A 24,522-nucleotide genomic window follows, 5' to 3' on the forward strand; every position below is an offset into this window, starting at 1 on the left:
CGTGGTCACGGACCCCCCCGCGCGTGTGACCGGCGGACCCGATGTCCGCCGGCCACTCTGCGATCGGCGGGAGAGAGGGAGAAAGTCAGGCAGCTTGTGTAAACAAGCTGCCTGTCATTCTCCCCTCTGTATGAGAGCTGATCATATGGATCTACTATGTAGATCCGTTGATCACTCTGCATACAGCTGAAGCCACAGCCAATCACAGTTAGAATCACGCCCCTAGGGACACACACAGCCCCTCCCTCTCAAATAAAGTTAACCCCTTCACTACCAGTGTATTTTTACAGTAACAGTGCATATATATAGCACTGATTACTGTAGAAATGTCACTGGTAACCCCAAAAGTGTCAAAAATGTCAGTCAAGGGTCCGATCTGTCCGCCGCAATGTCGCAGTACCGCAAAAAAAATCGCAGATCGCCGCCATTACGCGTTAAAAAAAAAACAACAAAAATGACAAAAATCTTTCCCTTAGTCAGTAAACGCAATAACTTTTGCGCAAACCAATCAAAATACGCTTTTTGCAATTTTTTTTACCAAACATAGGTAGCATAAAACAAATTGGCCGAAAATGTTAAAAAATTTTGATTTTTACATTTTTTTTGGGGGAATTTCATATAAAAAAAAGGGAAAAATATTGCTATTTTTGCAAAATTGACGCTCTTTTTTTGTTTATAGCGCGTGATCAAAAAATCGCACAGGTGATCAAATACCGCCAAAAGAAAGCTCTATTTGTGGGAAAAAAAGGACGCCAAATTCGTTTAGGTACAGCGTCGCACGACCGCGCAATTGTCCGTTAAAGTCACGCAGTGCCGAATCGCAAAATAACCCCTGGTCGTTAAGCAGCCAAATCCTCCGGGGCTTAAGTGGTTAAGCCTCATAGATTGTAGACAGTAAGTTACACAGATCCATTACATATGACACAAATCAAAGTCTGTAAGACAGGCATGTTAGGAACATTCCACATACCCTCAACCATTGTTCAGCCTGCTCTTCACTTTGGACAGCAAGAACCAAGGCATCTGTCCCCTGATGGGTGATCTTTAGCTCATGCTTCTTCTTTTTACTGTCCTTTGGCACATATGACACTGAGCAGCCATTCAACGACAACTCCATCTGAGGTTGCTGGTCCTTGGAAGACTTGTAGCACTGGGAAAAATAATGTTGCAGCTATCAATATAGAAGAACATCAGCAAAACAGATCAAGAACCAGTAATGCTAATGTTAAAAGTGCTGGATAACTAAAGAGAACTGGCTGACACACTCACAGTATTCCTAAATATACACACTATATTACCAAAAGTATTGGGACGCCTGCCTTTACACACACATGAACTTTAATTATATCCCAGTCTTAGTCCGTAGGGTTCAATATTGAGTTGGCCCACCCTTTGACAGCTTCAACTCTTCTGGGAAGGCTGTCCACAAGGTTCAGGAGTGTGTCTATGGGGATGTTTGACCATTCTTTCAGAAGTGCATTTGTGAGGTCAAGCCCTTCTGTTAGAGAGTAGGCCTGGCTCACAGTCTGCGCTCCCATTAATCCCAAAGGTGTTTTATCGGTTTGAGGTCAGGACAGTCAAGTTCCTCCAAACCCAAACACACTAATTTATGTCTTTATGGATCTTGTTTTGTGCACTGGTCCAAATCATTTGGTGGAGGGAGAGTTATGGTGTGGGGTTGTTTTTCAGGGGTTGGGCTTGGACCCTTAGTTCCAGTGAAAGGAACTCTTAAGGCGTCAGCATACCAAGACATTTTGGACAATTTCATGCTCCCAAATTTGTGGGAAAAGTTTGGGGCTGGCCCTGCCTATTCCAACATGACTGCGTACCAGTGCACAAAGCAAGGTCTATAAAAGACATGGATGAGCGAGTTTGGGCTGGAGGAACTTGACTGGCCTGCACGACCTCAACCCGATAGAACACCTTTGGGATGAATTAGAGCGGAGACTGCAAGCCAGGCCTTCTCGTCCATATCAGTGCCCGACCTCACAAATGCACTTCTGGAAGAATGGACAAACATTCCTATAGACACACTCCTAAACCTTGTGGACAAAAGGGTTAAAACTGTTATAGCTGCAAAGGGTGGGCCAACTCAATATTGAACCCTATGGACTAAGACTGGAATATCATTAAGGTTAATGTGCGTGTAAAGGCAGGCGTCCCAATACTTTTGGTAATATAGTGTATACATATAGTGGTGTTTTGGGTGTACTTAGCTTAGTGTAGAGCTTACCAGTTAGTGAAGACCACACCAGTTGTGCCATTTAAGAGTTTAAGAATTTAATATCCCTGAGCGTGGAGTTTTTCACTTACACTTCCATTTAAGAGTTTGTTGGCCCACTTTTATTGTAGAGAAAGAAAAGAAAATATCCATAAAAAAAAAAAAAAAACACAGTTGCCCACACAGGGGTATCCACAATCAATGCAAAAATAAAGTACAGTTCAGCCTCCTGGCTCTCTTTAGATATTCACATTTTTTGAGATGCATCTGTATATGCATGTTACCACAATGCACGGTATTATGTGCTAGACACATTGGTGTGATGTGGTGCTATTGATTCTAAATGGCACCCCAGCGCACCTTGCCAATAGACATGTGTTACAGCCATAATGCAGGTTAACAAGCATGCCATATTGCAGCGCAATAGCGTGAATGTGCCTAAGATTTCCGTCTCACCTTTTGCTTTGATTCACCAGGAATGTATTTAGTTGATTTAAAAAGAAAATCCAATTAAGCTTTAAAAATTAAAGGTTAACACTTCAAGTATATAACATTTTATGTGATTAGTATAGCAATGAAACTCATTTACCATTAATTTGTTGTCTTTGATGACACACAGCAGCTTGGTCCACTGCCCAAATCTCTTCTTCCTCAGCAGGAATGCACAGATCTTCGCATCTTTCACTAAGTCCATTGACGCTTCCTCTGATGGCCATTGAAGTCTCTTTTTCTTCCCCTTTCCGTCTTCCTCCTCCTCATCATAAGATTCATATGAACTGCTCATAGCATCCGAATCGTAGTCTTTAATAAAATTTAGAAAAAAAAGTGAATATGAAATAAAAGAAATGGGAAAAAAAATAATGCTGCAAAAAAAATTTGTGCTGGAGATTTACTTGAACAATTAACTTTTACCTTTTACTTTTGGGAGAGCAGTGATTTTTCTGTACAGTCTCTTACCTGGCACTAAATAAGTTTACAAATGAGTGCACCCAATCTATGAAAACATGAACTCCATTCATTTATTTTGTCATTTGTCATCACTGTAGTCATTTTCTGCCATGTGGGATAGATTTTTAACTCCCACTGGTTGCCATTGTTGAAATCAAGCCTCCGCATTTTTGACATGCAGAGGAGGAAAAGTCGCTACACAAAAGGTCTATTTTTTCCCAGTACTTGTACATTTAGCCTCTCTGTAAACCATATAGGGATGTTTTCAGACCCACTGAGTAGTTGGCATTGGGGGGCAGGGTCACATTCAGCACTGTTAGGAAGATAAGGACACCAAGAACTGCAGGAATTTAGCTGAAGCTGGTGAACAATCACTAGGCACCAATACGGTCACATGTAGCTGGGGACTAAGGCTAGCCATACATTAAACACTTTTCTTGCATGGTTTTCCTTTAGATTTACCCAAACCACATAATATGGAGGTCAAACCTAAACACTTACAATTTGTGTGTAATCAGGCAGACTCTTGCACTAAATGGTTGAAGCTAAATCTTAAGGAAATTGAACAAGAAAATTGTATAATGTTTTGCCAGCCTAAGCCCTCATGCAGACTGCTGTTAAACCGCCCTTGAAATCCCCTAATATTATCCTTTGAGGGTTATTTACTAAAGGCAAATCCACTGTGCACTACAAGTGCAGTGCAAGTGCACTTGGAAATGCAGTCTTTGTAGATTCAAGAGGGCCATGCAACAGCATTTTTGCTTGCACAAGATTGGATGATAGAAATCAGCAGAGCTTCCCCTTAGATCTACAGTTACTGCACTTCCAAGTGCACAGTGGATTTGCCTTTAGTAAATCAACCCTTTTGTGTCCATGAACACATGGATGTTTTTAGTAGAAAGGGAGATTAGAGGATGTTTTCTGAACGCCGTAAAATTGCATTCAGGAGAGAGAATTTTGATCACAAAAAAATGCTGTTAAAAAACGTGCCTGATTGCTAGGAGCATTTAGCACTTTATTTATTTCAATGGCAAGAATAAATAAAAATTATGGCCAATGAAAAAAATAAACACCCAAACTCCAAACACTGGTTTACAAAATTCAGCTTAGGTGAGTTTAGAATGTTGGTTTTCTCCTGTCAGGATAAACAGAATTTACAAGGCCTTATCCTTGTGTAAACCCTAAACCACATGCGGGATCTTTTCTTTTCATTACGGTGAGCAAAAAGGGTGGCAGGGGAGTAAAGATAAGCTGCAAAAAAGAATGTAGCCATTTAAGCAATGCTAGAATAAAAACTTAAAAAAAGGGGTCCCTCTAAAGCCATCACTCTCAGCCAGGATTATGTGAAAACCTGAAGGGTCCCTCCAGAGGTTTAAGGTTCCTTTAACCTCCTATCATTGTGCCTGCATAGTTCTGTAACCAGCTGCATTAGACCAATGCTCTTTTCACCTGCCTTCCCACTGATCTCCAATTAATTGGTTTTAGCAAGGGTTCCCCAGGACCTAAAAATGATTAGAGCCGATCCCTTACTACGAGAGACACTCAGCTGATCCAGGGTTTCAGGAGGGAACCCTTTTATTACTACATATACACAAGCTTACACTGCAGGGATTATTGGCAATTGGTGAGTGCAGATGTCCTCATTAGGTTTGTACAGCTGATACCTAACTGACCCTGCTGAGGTTTCCCGTGTCTCACCATGGCCAGATCAATACACTGTGCAGTTTTTTGCTCCTTGCTCTATTTGCTGCATCATATTGGTGTATGAGTGATCCTGGGTTGTGTGTTTTTTTAGTGGCAATGTTGTCATATTAACCCTTCTGTGTAGTCTGCCCTTATTATGATTGGTGTTTGATTTTACATATTCTGCAACAATAAAGATTGTTTTACATGAGGTCACCGCTGTCTGCTTGATTCCCTTCCTCCACTATAGAACTCCTTTGGGTTTCTGTTCCCCATTTCCTTTTCAGCAACTGTCTGCGTTCTGGAGTTTGAAGGGCTAGGTGCCACCTTTATTAGGTGAGTCGGTTTCCAGATTTAGCTGGCAGTGCTACTACCAAGCAACGTGATCCTGGGGTACTGTATTCTCTTTTTTGTACATTACCTTTAGAGGTTTCTTGAGGTTCCTTTAACCTCCCATTTTACTGTGCCTGCATATTTCTGGGATCAGCTGCATTAGACCAATGCTCTTTTCACCTGCCTTTCCACTGGCCTTCAAGGTAGGGGGCATTTTTCCCATTGATCTCCAATGAATTGGTTTTAGCAAGGAATTTTTAATTTGTATATTGCTGGAGAGTAAATTTATCAAGAGCACCACATCCCTAAATTGTAGTCAAGAAAGAGCAAGGTTTGGTATTGGGACTTTTAAGGTGCTGATAATTGTTAAATAATGGAGAAAAAAAAATTATTTTTTGTAAAAACAATTTGACACATTTTATTAGGAACAATTCCACAAACACAAAAATAAATTCTTTTAAAACATATAAAAGAAAGGAGAAAGAACTTGATTATGTCTGCTCAACATGTTTCACAAGTAAACATTCTATATTTAATGAGAAATATTGTGAGAAATATAGAAAACATACATATTTATTTCTCATTAAATATAGAATGTTTACTTGTGAAAGATGTTCGTCAGTCTCCTGAAGAAGCCATTACAAGACGGTGAAACATGTTGAGCAGACATAATCAAGTTTTCTCCTTTCTTTTATATGTTTTAAAAGAATTTATTTTTGTGTTTGTGGAATTGTTCCTAATAAAGTGTGTCAAATTGTTTTTACAAAAAATGATTTTTTTTCTCCATTATTTAACAATTATCAGCACCTTAAAAGTCCCAATACCAAATCTTCCTCTTTCTTGGTTTTAGCAAGGGTTACCCAGGACCTAAAAATGTTTTTAAGAGTTCTTCTGAAGGTTGAAAAAAATTGTTCCTGAAGAGAACACTTCATATTTGTCTGTTCTGTTGATCTTCAACCTTGAGGAGCTAAGCTTTTGAAGAATATTCATAGATTGTTGGACGCCTGACACTCCCTGCTAAGTCTTGTGGCCGAGTCTGCAGACACCTATAAACAAGAATGTGTCCTGTAGTGATGTAGGGCTAATGCAAGCAACTCTGAGCATAGAGGGGAAAAAGGCATCAGACCCACCTGAAGTGCTGAATGTTGAAGATTCTTCAACACAGCAAGTACAGTTGAATATTAAGTCAGGCCATACATTTCTTTTTTCTTTACCCAGCGGGTTGAATGAAAAAAAGTGTGCCCATTCACCTTTCCACACATTCGAGGTGGATGGGCGAATCACTTCTGCTAAACTCTTGTGTTCTAAGGCAGTGGTCCTCAACACCGGTCCTCAGGGCCCACTAACAGGCCAGATTTTAAGTATTACCTTGGGGAGATGCAGACTAGAGTACTGCAATCACTGAGTAGCAAATTATAACTGTTAGTGGGCCCTGAGGACCAGGGTTGAGGACCATTGTTCTAAGGGGAGCCTTTCCTACCATTAAAACACAATGATCAGTGCCTTTCAACGTTCACTGCACCCTTGAGGGTATGATGTAGTCATCTCATTGTCTTACATGGAGAGCATGCTGCTACTCTTTTCATGTTGGACCCCACTGTATTTACCTTTTTCTGGTTTGATGTATATGCACTTTGTGATACATGTTTTTGCACTGAATTCCAATGTTTTCTCACTGTTTCTGCCTTTCTAAATAAAATATTTGAAAAAAAAAAAAAAAAAAAACACTATGATCAGTGCTGCTACGTAGCCACGATCACTAATTGTTCAGGAAAAACCCAACATTGTGGTCACACAGAAATCGATCAATAGATCAACTTCTGTATGACCATGGTGCCCATACATGGATTGAAATTCGGCTGGTCTCTGCTGAACATGCCACATTTTGATCCATGTTTGGCCAGCATAAGTCTTTTCTTTACAAAGGGATCTTATTTTCAAGTTTTTATCATAGGGACAGAGTCACTTTAGGTGAACATCTTGCATTGCCCTGCACAGGTTCACTTTACACCTATCCTTTACTTTCCTTCAGCTTCATCTATTTTTTTTCTTTGACACAAACAAGGCCTAAAGCCTGGGCCAAGCCCTCAGCTGAGAGTCTTGGCTCCTTGGTCAAATAAATCATCTTTATGTTGATCTAACAAGCAATATCACAAGATGGAAGACATCCAGCTCAGTCCTAGAACAAGCACTACAGATCAAACGCACCATCCATGCTGGTACCAAACTGTGAATAATGTTCTAGGCCTGTGGAGAGAAAGCATTCATATATTTCTCTGTTTGCTTTCTAGAAGAATGACCCAATCTTTTGGCTCACACCAAAAAATAAACTGAAAAATCTAATCATGTTCTGGTTCCTCCCCTAAGTGCTATAGATTTTCCCTTTCTTTCAGGGACAATTTGTTTTACAGCAACATCAACAAAACGACAAAAAAAAAGAGAAAAAAAAAATCATCTTTATTTATCAGTATAGTATTTTGGGAGGAGAAAAGGCCAGGATTCACTGTGGTAGAACAAGCTGCACAATCTTTTTTGCTAAGCCCCAAGAGAATTAGAAGGAGAGACGCCAAAAACATCACAGGGAGGAGAGAATAGCCACTCCAGTCCTGGATTGCATTATTGCTGTCAAGAACTGAGGTCAAAGGAGCTCTGTAGCTGCCAGCATTAACCTACTTTTTTTTCCTTCTTCAATGTTGCTTCTAAAATACTGCCTCCAAAGATGAACAATAAAAGAATACTCCAAAACAAAGACATACAATATATAAACTGACTCAGCCTACCTAAGGCCCCATTCACACCTCAGCGTTTTGTAGCTTCAAGCTCGAAGCTCCAAAAAGCTAGAGGAGAAAAAAAATCAATTGTTCTCTATGGAGATGGTTCACATATCCACTCCAAGTCGCCCAAATACCCGAAGCGCAAAAAAGTTCTGGAGCTTTTTTTGTAGTTCGATTCGGGCAGATTTGACCATTTTGGCGCACTTTTATTCTCACAGAGATAAATGGAAACGCATCAATTGTGCATTTTTGCGCACATTTGCAGGTTTTGTCGCACGTATTTGCGGGATTTTCTGCTCAAATGAAAAAAAATGTAAAAAATAAAATAGTAATGTATGAATAAATAAATGTAAAATAAAAACAGAAATAAAAAAAATAATCATAAATAAAATAAATGAATATGTAATACTAAATAAATAATATTTAATCCCTAACCATAAAAATTATACATAAATTATATTATTATTAATACTCAACCCCCAAAAAATAAATTACTATTACTATAATAATAATAATAATAATAATAAATTATTTATTTTTGGTTAGGGTGTTTAGCTATTTTTTTTTTTTTAGGTTCAGAGGTTTAAATTAGGGGTTCATTATTTATTTATTTATGTACATCATAGGTTGAACTGGATGGACTGATGTTTTTTTTCAACCTCACAAACTATGTAACTATGTATTTTTACTTAGTACTCATTTATCAAATGTATTTCCTGGCTCCTGGTTGGCTTTCCCAGCGGTGGCTCCTCCTCAACTTGTCCTAAACCGCTTGCTTATGAAGGTGTTCACATGCTTTTGGCAGCTGAACTGTTAGTAGCAACGAGTGTTTGGTTGCTTTTCCTGTTCTTGTTTTTCTGCCCCTTTTTTTAATGATATGTATGGAATGGCACTGATGTGCTTTCTTTTCTGCTGAGTTCATTTTGCACTAGCTAACATTGTATTCCAGAATCCTATATGGTTGTGTATTATACTTTATGTATTTCTTGTGCAATGTTTTATTGTCTTATGCCATTCCTAATAAAGTTCTTTTTCTGTTTAAAAAAATGTATTTCCTATTAATTATTTATGAATATTATCATTTATATACATTTATTCATTTATTATTATTTATATATATTTATTGCAGCAGCAGTATTAACACCCTAACAAAAAAATAAAATAATAATATATAATCCTAACTCTAAACCCTTACCCTAATGGAAAAAAAATTATAATAAATCAATAATAATAAAAAAGACAAACGCTAATGGAAAAGCTAAAAAAGCTGAAATACCTAGCAACAAATGATGCAACAGATGATAGTTTTCTCTATTGGCTAATAAAAAAAAAAAGCCAAAGCTCAGAAACGCTGTAAATAAAACGCGCAATCTGTGCATAAAAAACACGCCAAATCGCGCATAAAAACGCGTGAAGAAAACGCTCGAAGATGCTAAGCTCAGGTGTAATATATAGAATGGGATTGGTGCAGCGCTAACACTTGAATCCACAGTCCATACAAATGTTCAAATGGATCAAATACAAAAGTGCAGTAAACAAAAGTTCATCAGAGAGTGCTCCAATAAAGAAGGGAAACTGTCCACCACTTCAAACTTGGAAAAAGCCCCGAGTGCAGGAACCGCCACCAAGATAATAAATGGCCTCTTACCAAATTGCAATGACCCCCATTACAAGGGCCTGTGTGATCAAATCAGTGCCCAGATCGACATGTATCGATTCCCAGTGTTCCCTCAGCAGCTCCGACCGGAACAAGTGAACATAAGGAAAAGAGGGACAACTCCAATAGTGAAGTACGTTCACAGGTTTATTCAGTAAAAGCAGAGTGGCAACTCACGTTTGCATGAAGAAATCACAGCATGTCTCGGAGCTATACTCTCAGAACCTTTGTTTCCAACCAATAAAATGGCCGCCGTGTCTCCTTGCTGGCCTCAGCACGACGAACCGCTGGCTCCTCCTCCGACCGGTTTCATCAACACGTGACTTCGTCAGGGGGTGTAATATAGCCTAAGTGGCTCCAATATTAATCTCAGAGACCATTCACGTCACAATGCACTGCAATGCTATACAGTACATCAAAATAGCCCCCCCCCCCCCCCAAAGAAACATGGCCTACTTTTTTTAGGGCCCACCAATGCAATGAAAGAATAGGGCTTAAAGTGGCTGTAAACCCTCACATATACCCAGTGTGAAGTGAACAGCCTCAGATTATACACAGAGATGAAACAAATCCTCCTACATAAATTTTACATGTTCATCTGCAATTTTCTCCTCTCTACACCCTTTCAAAAGGGCAGATTGTTTAATAAATCTTTCTTCATCTGTTAGCAGCACAGAGGAGGGGGCAGAGAGATTGCTGTTAAAGTGTGTGAAAAGGAACACACCCCCCTCCACACAGCCGAAGAACTAGACAAGCTCCGTTCTGAGTTCTTCCTCCCCCCTCCCTCCCGACACAAATGTATCTCATATGTTGGGAAAACTTGTGAAGTGAATCATGCTGATAAAAGAGGAACAAAGCACCAGAGAGAAACCACACTTAGAGCTTTGGAGACAGAAGTAAACACTACAGATATAGGTGCTTTGCTCAGATTTAATTACTAAGGTTTACAACCACTTTAAGGCAAATTGCCTTGTTCTTGCATTCAAACTGCCTTGGACAACACCCTCAGTGTACTTTTCATACTGCCTGCATTGTCAGCTAAATTCCAGAAACTTTTGGTGTCACACTATACCTGCCTACTTGCTGTAGATACACCCCCCGTTATGGGGAAGAAACACACCGAGGAGGCTGTGCTACCATGTGACCACTGGATCAAAGAATAAAAAAGGTACATAATTTTTACAGTTTACAGTAAAAGCAAGCTCAGCAAGGGGTTTGGCTGTCCAGTCTTATTGTTCACAAATACTTTAAGCTGGCAGGATCACCAGGAATGAGTGAATGAATGAAATTACAATCCTCTTTAGAATTGTGCAGCATAGGGCTTTTTTTTTTTTTTAGAAGCAGGTCGCACCGTAGGATGCAAACACTTTTAATTATTATACAGGATTTATATAGCACCAATAGTTTGCGCACCGCACATTGTGCGTTATTTCAGTTTAGAAATGTGACCATGTTGATGTACTGAGCAGACACTTCCAGCACTGGCCTCATCTCCCAGGGCTTGCTCCTCATATTACAACACCATGTGGAAACTCTGGGGTCTTTCTGTATAAAGAGCTTGATTCTGGGGATGATCTTTCTCCCGTGGCTCAGCGAGACTTTACCCCACTGGATATTCCACCAGCACAATCTCTGTATACTGTATAGTCTAGTCACAAGATGCATGAAAAAAACAAACTAAAATCTTCCAAAAAAAGAATCTATTTTTGTGATCATGTACATTTAGAAGGTCCTGAAGAAGCGGTCATTTCTGCGAAACGCGTTGACCTTAGCTCCTCATCTTGACAACCAGCAACCTTGTAGTGGATAATGTTTTACTGGTATCAGTTTGCAAGCCATGACAATTTGGTATGCGTTTTTAAAAATTTTTAGGTTTAAAATAAAGATTTTATACATTTTTTTTCTTACATAACTGTTCTTGTGTGATCACTGGAGTGGCATTTAAAATCCCACTACTTCCCTTTTGTTGCAATCTCCCAGGAAAAGCAGCAACTGACAGTCTGGCAACCCAACAGTCTGGCAACCCAATCCAGCTATCCATTACAAACTCAAACCCAATGCCAGCATACAAGCCCTGATAAAAGGGAAAGTTTTGAGCCCCCCAAACGCATCCAATTTCTGCTTACATGTGTTGATCAATAAAGTTCTTACTGGACTTGTTCCAACTTTGTGGCACTCCCATGCCTCCAATATTCTTGAAGCGTTTGATGGGGACCAATGGGGTAAATTATCAACCTCAAGCCTCATTTTCCCTAAAGTAGGTTTTGACTCCCATAATGCAGTAACAAAGATGGTCACTGTCTTGCAACTGGATTCTCCATTAATTTGTTGAAACATTAATTGGAGGGGGTGATAAAATCACCTTCGTTTGTAATGGATGTGACAGTTGCATGTAAATAGGAATTGTAGGGAAGATATCGTAACACTATACAGTATACCCTTAGTGATATACAATAGCTGGTATATCACTCAACAAGTCAGTAATCATACTTAAACCTATAACCAGTTGTGGATGAAGTTGGTCTGTAAAAGCATGTCCGAATAGATCCCACAAAGACACTTCCTCTACATCCCTGCAGTGCAATCACTGAGAATGAACATGCTCATCCCATTGATGACTGGCAGGCACGGCTGGCCCACTCACACTAGTATTAGTATGTATTTTTCCTGCACCACATGGCACCAAGAAAAATGTATGTACAGGTTAGGATTCAATGCTTTAAAATGGTCTTGTTACACCCCTACACAATGCTTCAACTTGTATTGGAAAAGAAAATCCTCCCTGCTCCTTTTTGAAGTTGGTATTTTTCCAGTCCATTCAACTGAAAGGGGTATTTAACAACCTATGTAGTTACACATCAAACATTTGTCAATGTGATTCGTGATCATTTATCACACTATTGTCATTTAAACCAAAGATCAAAGTATTCACTTCTGTGGGCTTCACCTGCCATTGAGGGATATAAGTAGTCTGATTAGATGCTGGCTCTGTAGAAGGACAACTGTGAGCTAAACAGAGAAGATCACACCTATTTTTAAGACCAATTCTGAACTACAGCAGTATTTCTTCCATGGGCTCCTACTGCCATTGGGAGGTAATAGTGGTCTAAATAGCATACATGGGTAAACCCCGGGAATGGATCTCTAGGGATCCGACAGTGTATGGTTGTCAAAAATTGTGGTTGTTGGGGTTGGTGCGGACCTAGGATAAAATACCTGTGTCTGTATATACACCTAAGTGTATTCAGTAAGTATTGTATTCACCGTCTAAACCAAAATAGCATACATGGGTTCTGATTAGCAGCTGGCTTTGTAGAAGGGCATGTGTGAGCTTGACATCAAAAAAGATCTACACCCTGACATAGAAAAAGATCTACACCCCATCTGTGGAGGGAATTTCATCTTTTTTTTTAAGACCCCCAATTTTGAACAGCAGCAATGTTACTTCTGTGGACTCTAACTGCCATTGGGAGGTAGAAGTGGTCGGATTAGATGCTGGCTCTGTAGAAGAACATAGAAAAATATCTACACCCTAGATGTGGAGGAAATTCGATCTCTTTTTAAGACCCCCAATTTTGAACAGGAGCATTATTGCAGATAAAACTCAAGCAGGAAAACCCGAGGGGAGGACACAACAAATGAAAGCATGAGAAGAAAAGTGAAATAACTTCAACATATACTGTATGTTTGAAGTAAAAACTATATAAGCCAATCGGAGTTGATCTTCTAATGGCCTGACTGCACTAAACTGCTGAAAATGATTGGTATGTTAGAGGTTGGTCTTTACACCAAGTTATTGTCTACTTTAGTTTAATTACACTTTAACTGGAACCGACAACTCACTGGAGGTAATGTACTCTGGAGCTTTTCCGGGGCTGAGGGGTACAGCCTCTTCATAATATCCCTCTGGAAGTGATGAAGTTGGTAATGGTGGAGGCCCGTTGTCTGGAGGCTAAAAGAAAAAAAGAGTAATAGTTGTTAACAAACATAAAAATACTGTAAATCTACAGTACAATATTTAGCGACAGAGAAGAGCATATCTATCTGCAGGTCTGTGACCAGGGTCTCCAGACTTTCTAAAGAACGGACCAGTTTATTCTCCTGCAGACTTTAGAAGGGCCGTACTGTGCCCAATGGGAGTAAACAATACATGATAATTGGTTTTAGGGGGAGAAATAGTTGGTGTTAGTGCCCCATTTCTGTTGCCAGTGGAAGGAATTATGCACCACAGCTGGTATCAGTGGAAGGAATAGTGCCCCATTGTTGGTTACAGTGGCAGGAATTATGCCCCATTGTTGGTGTCACTGGCAGGAATGATGCCTCAAGGGCAAGATAAAAAGGTAAGCAAAGGGCTGCTTCCAGCCCCAGGGTGCAGTTTGGAAACCTTGGCATACTCATCTGACCAGTCTTGACTTTTTCTCTGGCAATAGTCTCACTCTTTGATGATTTTACCAGCCATTGGAAAGAAGTACTGTCATTGCATTGCACCATATATTATTATTATTTATTGGCCAGAGGCAGTGAGGAGGAGCATTGTGTATGCAGGAGCTCTGAGCTGCAGGAAAGTTAGAGCTTTCAAATTAAGCAGAGTTATCTGGGGATCCCAGGATGCAACAAGGATGATTACAATTTAAACTGTGGGGTTTGCTCTTAGCCACAAACTTGTTCCATTTTAAGTTTCTGATGACAACACAAGAGACCTAATTTCTTCTGCTGCTTACAGGTCTCCTCCCCCCTCCCCACACCCTGTGACTGGACAGTGAGAGAGAAGCAGCAAACTGATGATTTCATCTCTGTCACACTGCTTTCTTCTCCGTTCTGCATTTTCCTTGCACTGCAACAGAAGTGATAGCTCCTTGACTGCTTCTCCTTCTCCCAGTCGGAGTTCAAATTCCATGTTGGTACAGTAACTCCTCTAGGCTCCTATATAGTTAAGCTAGGTACACATGTACCAAAATTCACCTGGTTTAGGAGAAACTGGAAAAATTTTGCTATGTGTGTATCCCTGTCCGCTCAACGATCATGCAGGAAAACTAGCATTCAATCTGCGCTTGCAGCCAAAATATAGAACACCAACATGTCATAAAATAGTTTTTAAAAATTCAAAAACAGAATCATTAGTTGGAAAAAGTATAACCCCCCCCCCTTATGTCAGTATTTTGTTGAACCACCTTTTGTTTTAATTACAGCCTTTAGCCTGTTGGGATAGGTCTCTACTAACTTCTAGACATTTGCAACATTTGCCCACTCATCTTTGCATAACTTCTGCAATGTTTGTTGACTGCAGTCTTCCAGTAAGTCCAGAGACTAAAATTGAATTATTTGACCTCAACACCAAATTATATGTCTGGCGGAAATCAAATTCAGCTCACCGTCCAAATAACACCATTCCCACAGAAAAACATGGAGATGGGAATATCCTGGTATGGGGATGTTTCTCTGCAGCAAGGACTGGAGCACTTGTCAGGATAGAAGAAAACATGTATGGGGCAAAATAACATCAAATTCTTGAGGAAAATCTGCTGCCCTCTGCCAGAAAGTTGTCAATGGGAAGAATGACCACAATGTGGTTGAAGAAGAAAAAGGTGAATGTCTTTGCATGGCCTAGTCAGAGCCCAGACTTAAACCCCATTGAAAATCTGTGGAATGACTTGAAGACTGCAGTCCACAAATTGTTACCATCAAATGTAACTGAACTTGAGCAGTTCTGCAAAGAAAAGTGGGCGAACACCTCCATAACAGGATATTCCCACCTCTATGCTTTACTGGAGGAATGGTGTTATTTGGATGGTGAGCTGAATTTGATTTCTGCCAGACATATCGTTTGATGTGGAGGACAAATAATTCAATTTTAGTCTCTGGACTGACTGGAAGACTGCAGTCCACAAACGGTCACCATCAAATTTAACTGAACTTGAGTAGTTCTGCAAAGAAGAGTGGGCAAATATTGCAAAGTCTAGATGTGCAAAGTTAGCGGAGACATATCCCACTAAAGGCTCTAATTAAAGCAAAATGTGGTTCCAACAAAATATTGAAATAAGGGGGTGATCCTTTTTCCAACTCAGTGATTGTGTTTTTTTATTTATTTTTTTTTTCTGACATATTGGTGTTTTATCTTTCACTTGGAGGTTTTAAACTGCACTAGTAAATACAGCTGGATTAAAAAGAAAGATGTGCCTGTCTTCATTTTAGGCTTCAAAGCAACAAAATGTGATTATTTTAAAGGGGGTGATTCTATTCTATACCCACTGTATATAGCCTGCTTAACACCTCTTCTTTTTCATTGCAGATAAATAATGGATTCCAAGCAGATGCATTGTGTTGTCATTGAGTTCAGGATCAATGCAGCACACTATTATGAACCTTGGATTGATTGACTCATCTTTACACAGCTGATTACCTCCCTTAGGGCCCTTTCACACAAGCGCTCCATATGTCCGCAAATCATCCTATTTTTTTTGCGGATGATTTACGGACCTAATGTATGTCAATGGCATCCGCTGACATCCGATTTTCTTCCTTTCAGTTCTGTTCCGTTTTTTGGAACGGAACAGAACCCTATTTTTGTTCCGTTGAAAAAACAGAAAGGAAGCAAAATCGGATGTCAGCGGTGTCATCCGCTGACATCCGCAATGCCCATAGACATACATTATGTCCGTATATCATCCGCAAACGGATGGGATGATATGTGGACATACGGAGCAGATGACACAAGTGTCATCCGCTCCGTGAAAAAAAAAAAAAAAAAGCACCGGAGCGGATCGCAATGCGGTCCGCTCCGTGTGAAAGAGTGGCTCCTTTCACACTATCCGTCCGTCGGACGGATTCCGTTTTTCTCAGCGGGGGATCGAGCCGCCGATCCCCCGCTGAGCAGCAGGAGGACAGCTGTGTTTCCGCGCTGTGTGCGGAGACACAGCTGTCAGTTCTCCATGCATCTCTATGGGGGAAATCGGATGGGAACGGACCGTCGGTCCGTTCTCATCCGATCCGCTGGACGGATGGAAAATAGGGTTTCCATCCGTCCAGATTTGACAGATCGGATCGGGTCGGATGTCAGCGGACATGTCTCCGCTGCCATCCGATGCCCCATAGGAATGCATGGGGGGACCGTTCAGATCCGCCAAAAAAACGAACAGGCAGATCTGAACGGTCCGCCTGTGTGAAAGGGGTCTAATTCTCCTCTCAATATCAAATATGTGTACAAAAAAGGACATCAGGCTTCAAGTTGACCCTCCCAGGTGCTCTTTCAATATTTTAAGGGAACTATGCTTCATAAGATGATACAACACATATTTTATAAATCAAACTGAAGCCAATGTAGACTTCTGAACCAGAAAAGCCATATCATGAAGGATTTGTTAAGCAATATTTTAAGTCAATCCCTCCTTGTTTTCTCCTAGGTGGAAGGAAAACAGAAAGCAGGGAAAGAGGGAAATGAAACACAAATGTCTCATGTCTGAGTCAGATACCTTTACAGCAATGGTAACTATAGGGCAGGGCTGAGCCGCTGTCTATGGCCAATGTCAACACAGATGGAATCAATTTACGATTGTACTAGCTGTTCTTTCATGCTGTCTAACAATGTTTCATTGCATGGGAGCTTGTCATGGAAAAGTCCATGTTTCCAACAACGCTCTGTTTTTGTTCAAATAAAGTTGGATTAAGCAAAAGGAAAAGACCCAGAGGTGGGAAACCTCAAGCAATTCAGCAGTAATGCTAATTAAATACTTTAAACAAGAACACACTGCACTAATAGGATGATTAGATATTATTTTTAAAACAATTAGTAGGATCACTAAATAAATCTAATGTTACCATTATTACATGTAATCCAGGATGTGACACCATAATGGACACTGTCCGTGCCTATTCCATCATTATAGCACAAAGAATACCAGCAGATCCAGATCAGAATAATCAAAGCGACTATTTGCATTTTATTGGCTGAAGTTGTATCCACTAGTTCAATATTCTCAGATATGACATGCTGAGGAGGAGTAACCACCACATATAGGTCCTAATTTAGTTCTTTCATGTGTGCTTCACTGCTAGAAACATAGCGATGTTTTTTCACAAAAACAATGGTTATTGCTCAAAAGAGAAGTATGTGAATTATTTATGAATTTATTTTATATTTACCTAGGTGGATGCAGCATCGGTCCCCCGTCGGGAGAACTGAGCGATTTAACACAACAGATCGCTTGGTTCTCAGAGCTCCATGAGTATAGAGCTGGTGACTATCAGTCACGACTGTCTGCTCTGCCCCGTCCCCTCCCGGCTCACATTGGAGCACTAGGCTGTGGAGTGGGTGGGGAGCAGCCGGCTCAGTCTCTCAGCAGCTCGCTGGAGGCTGAGCCGGGTGCCGGACCAGGCATGTGGGCGGATCCCGGTCATATGTTCCCAATCTTTACCAAGTCTGTGACGTCAGCCGACAGCGGGCTTCAGCTAAAAACGGGTCACAGGAGTACAGAACAAACTGCACTCTGTGTGATCCATAGGAGAAGTACGACCAAACAAGCTTTAATAGTGTAATCCAGGATGTGACACCATAATGGACACTGTGTCAGTGCCCATTCCATCATTATAGCATGAAGAATACCAGCAGATCCAGAGCAGAATAAACAAAGCGACTATTTGCATTTTATTGGCTGAAGTTGTATCCACTGGTTCAATATACTCAGATATGACATGCTGAGGAGGAGTAACCACCACATATAGATCCTAATTGAGTTCTTTCATGTGTGCTTCACTGCTAGAAGCACAGCAATGTTTTTTCACAAAAACAATGGTTATTGCTTAAAAGAGAAGTATGTGAATTATTTATTTGTTTTTTTATATTTACCTAGGTGGCTGCAGCATTGGTCCCCTAGTATAAGGCTGAGAACTGAGCGATTAAACACCACAGATCGCTCGGTTCTCAGACGATAGCTCGGTTCTGAGCTCCATGAGCAGAGAGCTGGTGACTATCAGTCACCACTGTCTGCTCTGCGCCCCCCTCTCATTGGAGCCCTGGGCTGTGGAGGGGGCAGGGGAGCGGTCGGCTCAGCCTCTCAGCAGCTCGCTGAGAGGCTGAGCCGGGTGCCGGACCAGGCATGTGGGCAGATCCCGGCCATATGGTCCCAATCTTTACCAAGCCTGTGACGTCAGCCGACAGCGGGCTACAGATAAAAACGGGTCACAGTAGTACAGAACAAACTGCACTCTGTGATCCATTAGAGAAGTACGATTTAAGTGATTGTAAACTTTCACTTTGTAAAACAATCCAGTTGAAATAGAAATGAAAGGCAAAACATTTGTGTATAGATATAACATACATTATAAATACCCCCCCCCCCCCCTTTTTTTTTTTTATAAGTGATAATACAAAGAGAACAGAATACGTTTTCACACAAATACATGGCACAGCAGGCACATATCAGTTATATGAAATTTTGGGGTAACATTCTGTAAAGTAATCCTGTCTTGTCAGGAATCAGGAAGATATCTAGCTTGGACCTTCTTAATGCTGAAACCCGGTATCCTTATTCATAAGCTGGCCATACACCCACAGGCTGAATTAAAAAAATGGATTCATACATCCCCGCAATTGGCATTGATAGACAAATCCCCCTGCTGGGATACTATGCCCAAACAGTGACTGCAGTTGATTGGCTGTTTAGGAGACATTTTTTTGCCCGGTTCCATCAACAAATTTGATTGCTTAATCAACTTTTGTCAAACCAGCAGGGCCGTCCCCTGTTAGAATCGGCCAAAATTCTAACAGTGTATGGGCAGCTTTACTCCTTTTTGTATGTCTTCCAGGTTTTTGCAGCAATCCAGCATTAAAAACATATACTGCACAATGCCTTGTGTGGAAGTTTCAATTAAATAAATTGTACATTTTTAAAATGTTTTTGTTGTTCTATTTACTTAGGTATTAGGGTAGTTATATTGGTGTCATTTGTTTGCTTAACCTTGTAATGATGGGCTGAATTGTGGTGGCTGCAGTTTGCAGTGTCATGGCTGACTGATTCCCCTATGTCCATGTATTCACTCACCAAGCTTGTCCTTGTTTGCTAAAGGGACAAGCACTACGTGATGAGGCACATTATGAGCTCTCAGTTATTTGCTCTGCCTGTTGGTGCCTGTGTCTGATGTATTTATTGTTTATTCCTTACCTGCAGAGCACTGAGAGGACCCAGGGAATGTGAGATATGTAGTTTCTTCACAGGGAAGTGTCAGTTCTCACATTACAGACACAGATCATACATAACCTGTGCAGTGCCATGCTGCATGCCTCATGAGTCATGTGTGAACTTAAACAGAAGCAGCTGACACAGGCTGTGTGTACAAAGCAGCAGGTGATACCATGAAACTACATGATGAATGCACATCTTACGCAGGTAAAAAACACAAGGTGCAGGTAGGATGCAAAGATTTATAATGCCTTTATGGCTACATTCACAATGGCAATTAGGATGCATTGCATACTTTTTGTATAACACATATCCCTAGTTCTGGAACCCAGAGCAGTAAGGAAAGCAAAGAGATACATGCTGATAGCTGCTAATGACTCCCTAGGACAATGGTATACTTTATAGACATGACGCGTTTTCTTTAAAAAGCAATTGCAAGCAACAAGTGGAAAAACTGCGCTACCGCAAGCGACTAATTCTGCCTAGTAAAGATGGCAACTGTGCAGAAGGCATAAAGTTTATCTATTTTCCTTTATCTTAATTCTCTGTCATCCCTCACAAAATAAGAATATTACTTTGTATGGTAAAAACTAGAGGGCAGCAGGAGTGTACTTACCTAACGTATCTCTAAACTTAGGTGGAGAGAGATTTGTCATAAAATGATAAAATCTACTGAAGATCTCAATTTAGGATATATCCTTAGAATTGACCGGATTTGTATACTTTCTGACAATCCTCCTTTATTGGTCCTTCTGTCCGTTTTGGTTGCACTTTTTCCTGGTTGAGACCTGGCATTCCTGGTAGGTTATTTGTTCAATGTCCTGGCCTTACATGCATTATAGCGAATACATTTATATTTTTTTGTTTTTTACTCGCAGTTCATGGTTTCTTCTTTTTTGTATAGACCTTACCGGGGATTCTATATCCCTCTCTGCGGTTTCACTGATATCTCCTTCTCACCATCCTCCTGATCAGCAGCACGTCACTATTAACATATGCACAGTTGGGTAATAGGGCCTCATAATGATGATCATCAGTTCACATGCATTTTTGATAAAATAATATGTACTGTTGTAGAAATCTACCTTTATTTATGGTAGTGTTTTTACTGTGACTAATATGTTCTTCATCAATCACATAGCGATTTTGTAGACGTTACTCATAAAAGTCTCCTGAAGAAGCCGTAGGCTGGCGAAACATGTTAAGCGGGAGTTACTGCATGCATACATCAATCGTATGACTATTGTGATATGTTTTTATCATATGCAAAGTTGATTTTACATAAATTTTGTTATATCTTTTATACAACATTGGGGTTTTTTTGGCACAGATAAAATTCCATTTTTCCCATCTCTCAAATATTTTTGATTATTAAGGGATGTGGTGCGTTTAATTCTTTAAAACCTGGCAACTTATTCATTATATATCTACAGTGCCACTTTTTCTCTCTGCTTACTGTACCACCTATCAAACCTTCAAGGTAGATCTCTGATTGGTGGGCAAAGGAAACCTGTGTTAAAGTGAACCCACAACAGTAAAATCAGTCTGTATATGCAGTAAAGCATGTTGATTAAACTCACTGTGATACCTAAGGGGTTAATCCTCTGCATTTTGTAAAAGGGCTGTTTCATCCTGTCTTTTCTGATCTTCCCTTTCCTTTACTGTCCCCACCAGAAAAGAGCCCTAGGAGGCGCTCTGCACATGCTCAGTTCGGGGTGTATTGCTAGACAGTTTTGTTTTCTTTTTTCTTGGGAGGGTGCATGTGATCAGCACAGGGCCAATCAGCACTGTCCAGACAGAAAGAGAGGGGTCATGCAGTCAGTCGAATGAAAACTCCTCCAAGCTTTAACCAGACACTGATAGAAGTCACAAGACTGCTTTATATACTACTGATGACAAAAGGTATTTAGCATTTTATTTTTACTAAAATAATTGAATGTCCATGTTCTGTGGGAGACTGGATATAGTGAATGCAGGATCCTGGTTTTAGTAACATTTTGAAGGTAGTAAGTAGAGTGCTGTTCCAGCATCACCAGCAGGTGTGTTCCAGGATCACCAGATTACAGTGTAAAGGAATGGTACAGTACAGCAATGCCTGGATGAAAACCCAAACTATCCCTCAGCTATTCTGTTTCTTGTATGTACAGAAACTGCAATTTTAATTTGCAATTACACCTCAAGTGCATCTTTAAAGGACAACTGTACAGTTTTCCTCTAAAATCCTCCCACCTATACATTTAACTCTTACACTTACTTTTCCATGCTTGTTTGAGATCTTCCCTGTGTGGGCCACTCGGAGCCACAAAGCCCTCATTTCAGAAGCCCGCTGGCTGTGCTCCACTTGGGCCACAATATAGCGGGACGATTCAAGGAAAACGTTTCCATAGCAAAAAATGGAGCTGGGGGGGGGGGGGGGGATTGGGTACGGTAACTTTCAAGGGATGTCGGTACTTAATGTACCAATATTCTTAAGCAGCTCCATAGCTGGATAAAAAATGAAAAAAGCTGCACCTGCTTTGGTAATTTCCAAAAATAATATGTTTCAAGATTTCCCTCCAATAAATGAAAGGTCAAGTAAAATCCCTTTTTCGTCATCAGTAACCACCGTACCATGTTTCTTCTATCTTCCATCCAGAAATGAAAGCCCATTTGGCTGGTTGAGGTTTGCTGTCAGCAGCCTTGTGTGAATCCCTGGATCACACCTTCCATTTTTCTGGCTGTCATTAACACATGAAAATCTCAGAGCGCACAGACATGGATGCTGTAAGTAGATTTGCTTCAGTTCTGTAAAGAACATACCCGTGGGAATTTCTGTCATCGGAAAAGGCAGCAGCAGGTTACCAAATAAAACACTGAGGACAGCAGAAACAAAACTATAGGATGTTGCCTGTAAGGTGTTAAGGCCCGTACACACGTACCGATCGTCGTCATACAAACGTCGGCGGACGAAAGATCTGCCGATTGTACGCGTGTTAGTATGGTGCCTCCGACAGCTGTCTGCACACAATCCGCGGACAAAAGTCTTTCTTGCAAACATGAAAATTTTTGTCTGCGGACACCAGAATGGACGATTGTTCGCCTGTCAGTACAGAATTCGGCCGACAGACCGCAGATTTGCGAGACTGGGCATGCTCAGAAAATAAAAAACACAGGGAAAGTTAACCATTACATGACATCACTTCTGCAGTCAGCTGAAGTCTGCAGACAAAATTCTTGTGCTGTCCTTGTGCTGTCTTTGCACTTTTCAACAGACACCGACATCCCGGGGAGAAAAGACGAACATTTGTATGACGACGATCTGCGTGTGTGTACGGGGCTTTACAATGACAGGGATCCATGTTGATGTAGATCTTTGCAGTTCATTGATGCATTTCTTGGGCGATTCAACCATTGATAAGCATGTAGCAAGCTAACAAGATGTCCAGTATGTTTATTAGTTAGTGTACTAGCCTTGCAGCACTGAGGTTCTGTTCTAAATTACTACTGCTGATAAATATTGTACTAAATGTGCTACATCTTCAATTTTTGTGTGTACTTTCCCCTGCTACTGAGGTTTCCTTCCATAATTCACAAAACATACTGGTCATTTTAGCCAGCCATGTATCGAATCACAGTCAGTTCAACAGGGACTGGCTGAGATTCGATCCAACTACTGTCTGGGCTGCCGGATTGTATCCAAGTCGATCACTTGATTGACTTGGATACAACCAGCCTGTCTGACTTTTTACACGTAATTACTGCCAGCAGCTATAGTCACCTGCAGTAATCATTGCACTCTGCTGGCCTGGAAGGCTCTCCGCGCCCCTCCCCCTTTCCAGCAGAACACAATAGCACTGCAGGTGGGATTCCCCAATCAACAATAACTGTGTTGATGAGGAAATCGATCGAATTTCTTTCCTAAAAATGTAATAATCTATGGCTTGCTTAGAGTGATACTAAAGTCTCGTTATTTTTTTGTTTAAAAATAACAAACATGTTATACTTCCCAGCCCTGTGCAGTGGTTTTGCAGAGTAGCCCAGGTCCTCCTCTTCTCGGATCCCTCATGGGTGCGCTTTGCCCCTCCCTCCAGCCTCCTGTCCCCACAGCAAGCAGCTTGCTATGGGGGCACCCGATCCAAGCAGCTTGCTATGGGGGCACCCGAGCCAAGCCCCTGCTCTGTGTGTCCATTTATACACTGAGCAGTGGCTCGGCCCCACCCACTCTCTCTCCTCATTGGTTTACTGACTTTGATTGACAGCAGGGGGAGCCAATGGTGCCCGCTGCTGTGTCTCAGTCTCAGGAGTGAAAGTCCTAGAAAGCCGAGTTTCTCGGGCAACATTGCTGGATCGAGGACTGGAAGAGGGCTGCTTGACACAAAAGGTTTTTTTTTTTTTTTATCTTAGTGTATAAAATGCATTAAGTTAAAAAAACCCTTCTGCCTTTAGAACCACTTTAAGGCTACATGAACACTAGCCTACCCTGACCGCAGCTGCAAGAAAATGCAAATAGCGTCAAAAAACGCAAACCGCATTTTTACTGAGATTTTGCCATGATCTGCATTTTACCGCGTGCGGCGGTCAAACATTCCTATCCTGAACGCGATTGTCCTGCGTTCAGGAGAGGGAGGTTTAAACTCACCTAACTGCAGCAGCTCCTAAACTCTGCTATAAGTCTATGTGTACATTGACACATTGGCTTTTATGGAGAGGAGTTTAGGAGCTTTGGCAAAAAGACGCCAAAAGCTTCCAGAC

At 40.9% G+C, this 24,522-nt stretch overlaps 1 protein-coding gene across 5 annotated transcripts in view; it reads right to left on the reverse strand.

The window, feature by feature from the left end:
- AFAP1 (actin filament associated protein 1) overlaps positions 1–24,522 on the reverse strand; it is a 268,334-nt gene that overhangs the window by 105,805 nt on the left and 138,007 nt on the right. For all 5 annotated transcript variants that reach the window (XM_082270842.1, XM_082270839.1, XM_082270841.1 and 2 more), the window contains exons 4-6: positions 13,460–13,568; positions 2,811–3,022; positions 971–1,150 (exon numbers count right to left, since the gene is read on the reverse strand). In XM_082270842.1, the coding sequence (XP_082126968.1) occupies positions 971–1,150; positions 2,811–3,022; positions 13,460–13,568 (501 nt within the window). The remainder of the gene's footprint in view (positions 1–970; positions 1,151–2,810; positions 3,023–13,459; positions 13,569–24,522) is intronic.

This window comes from Pelophylax lessonae (genome assembly GCF_965119305.1).
Source record: "Pelophylax lessonae genome assembly, chromosome: 1".
In the NCBI taxonomy this organism is placed as follows: Eukaryota; Metazoa; Chordata; class Amphibia; order Anura; family Ranidae; genus Pelophylax; species Pelophylax lessonae.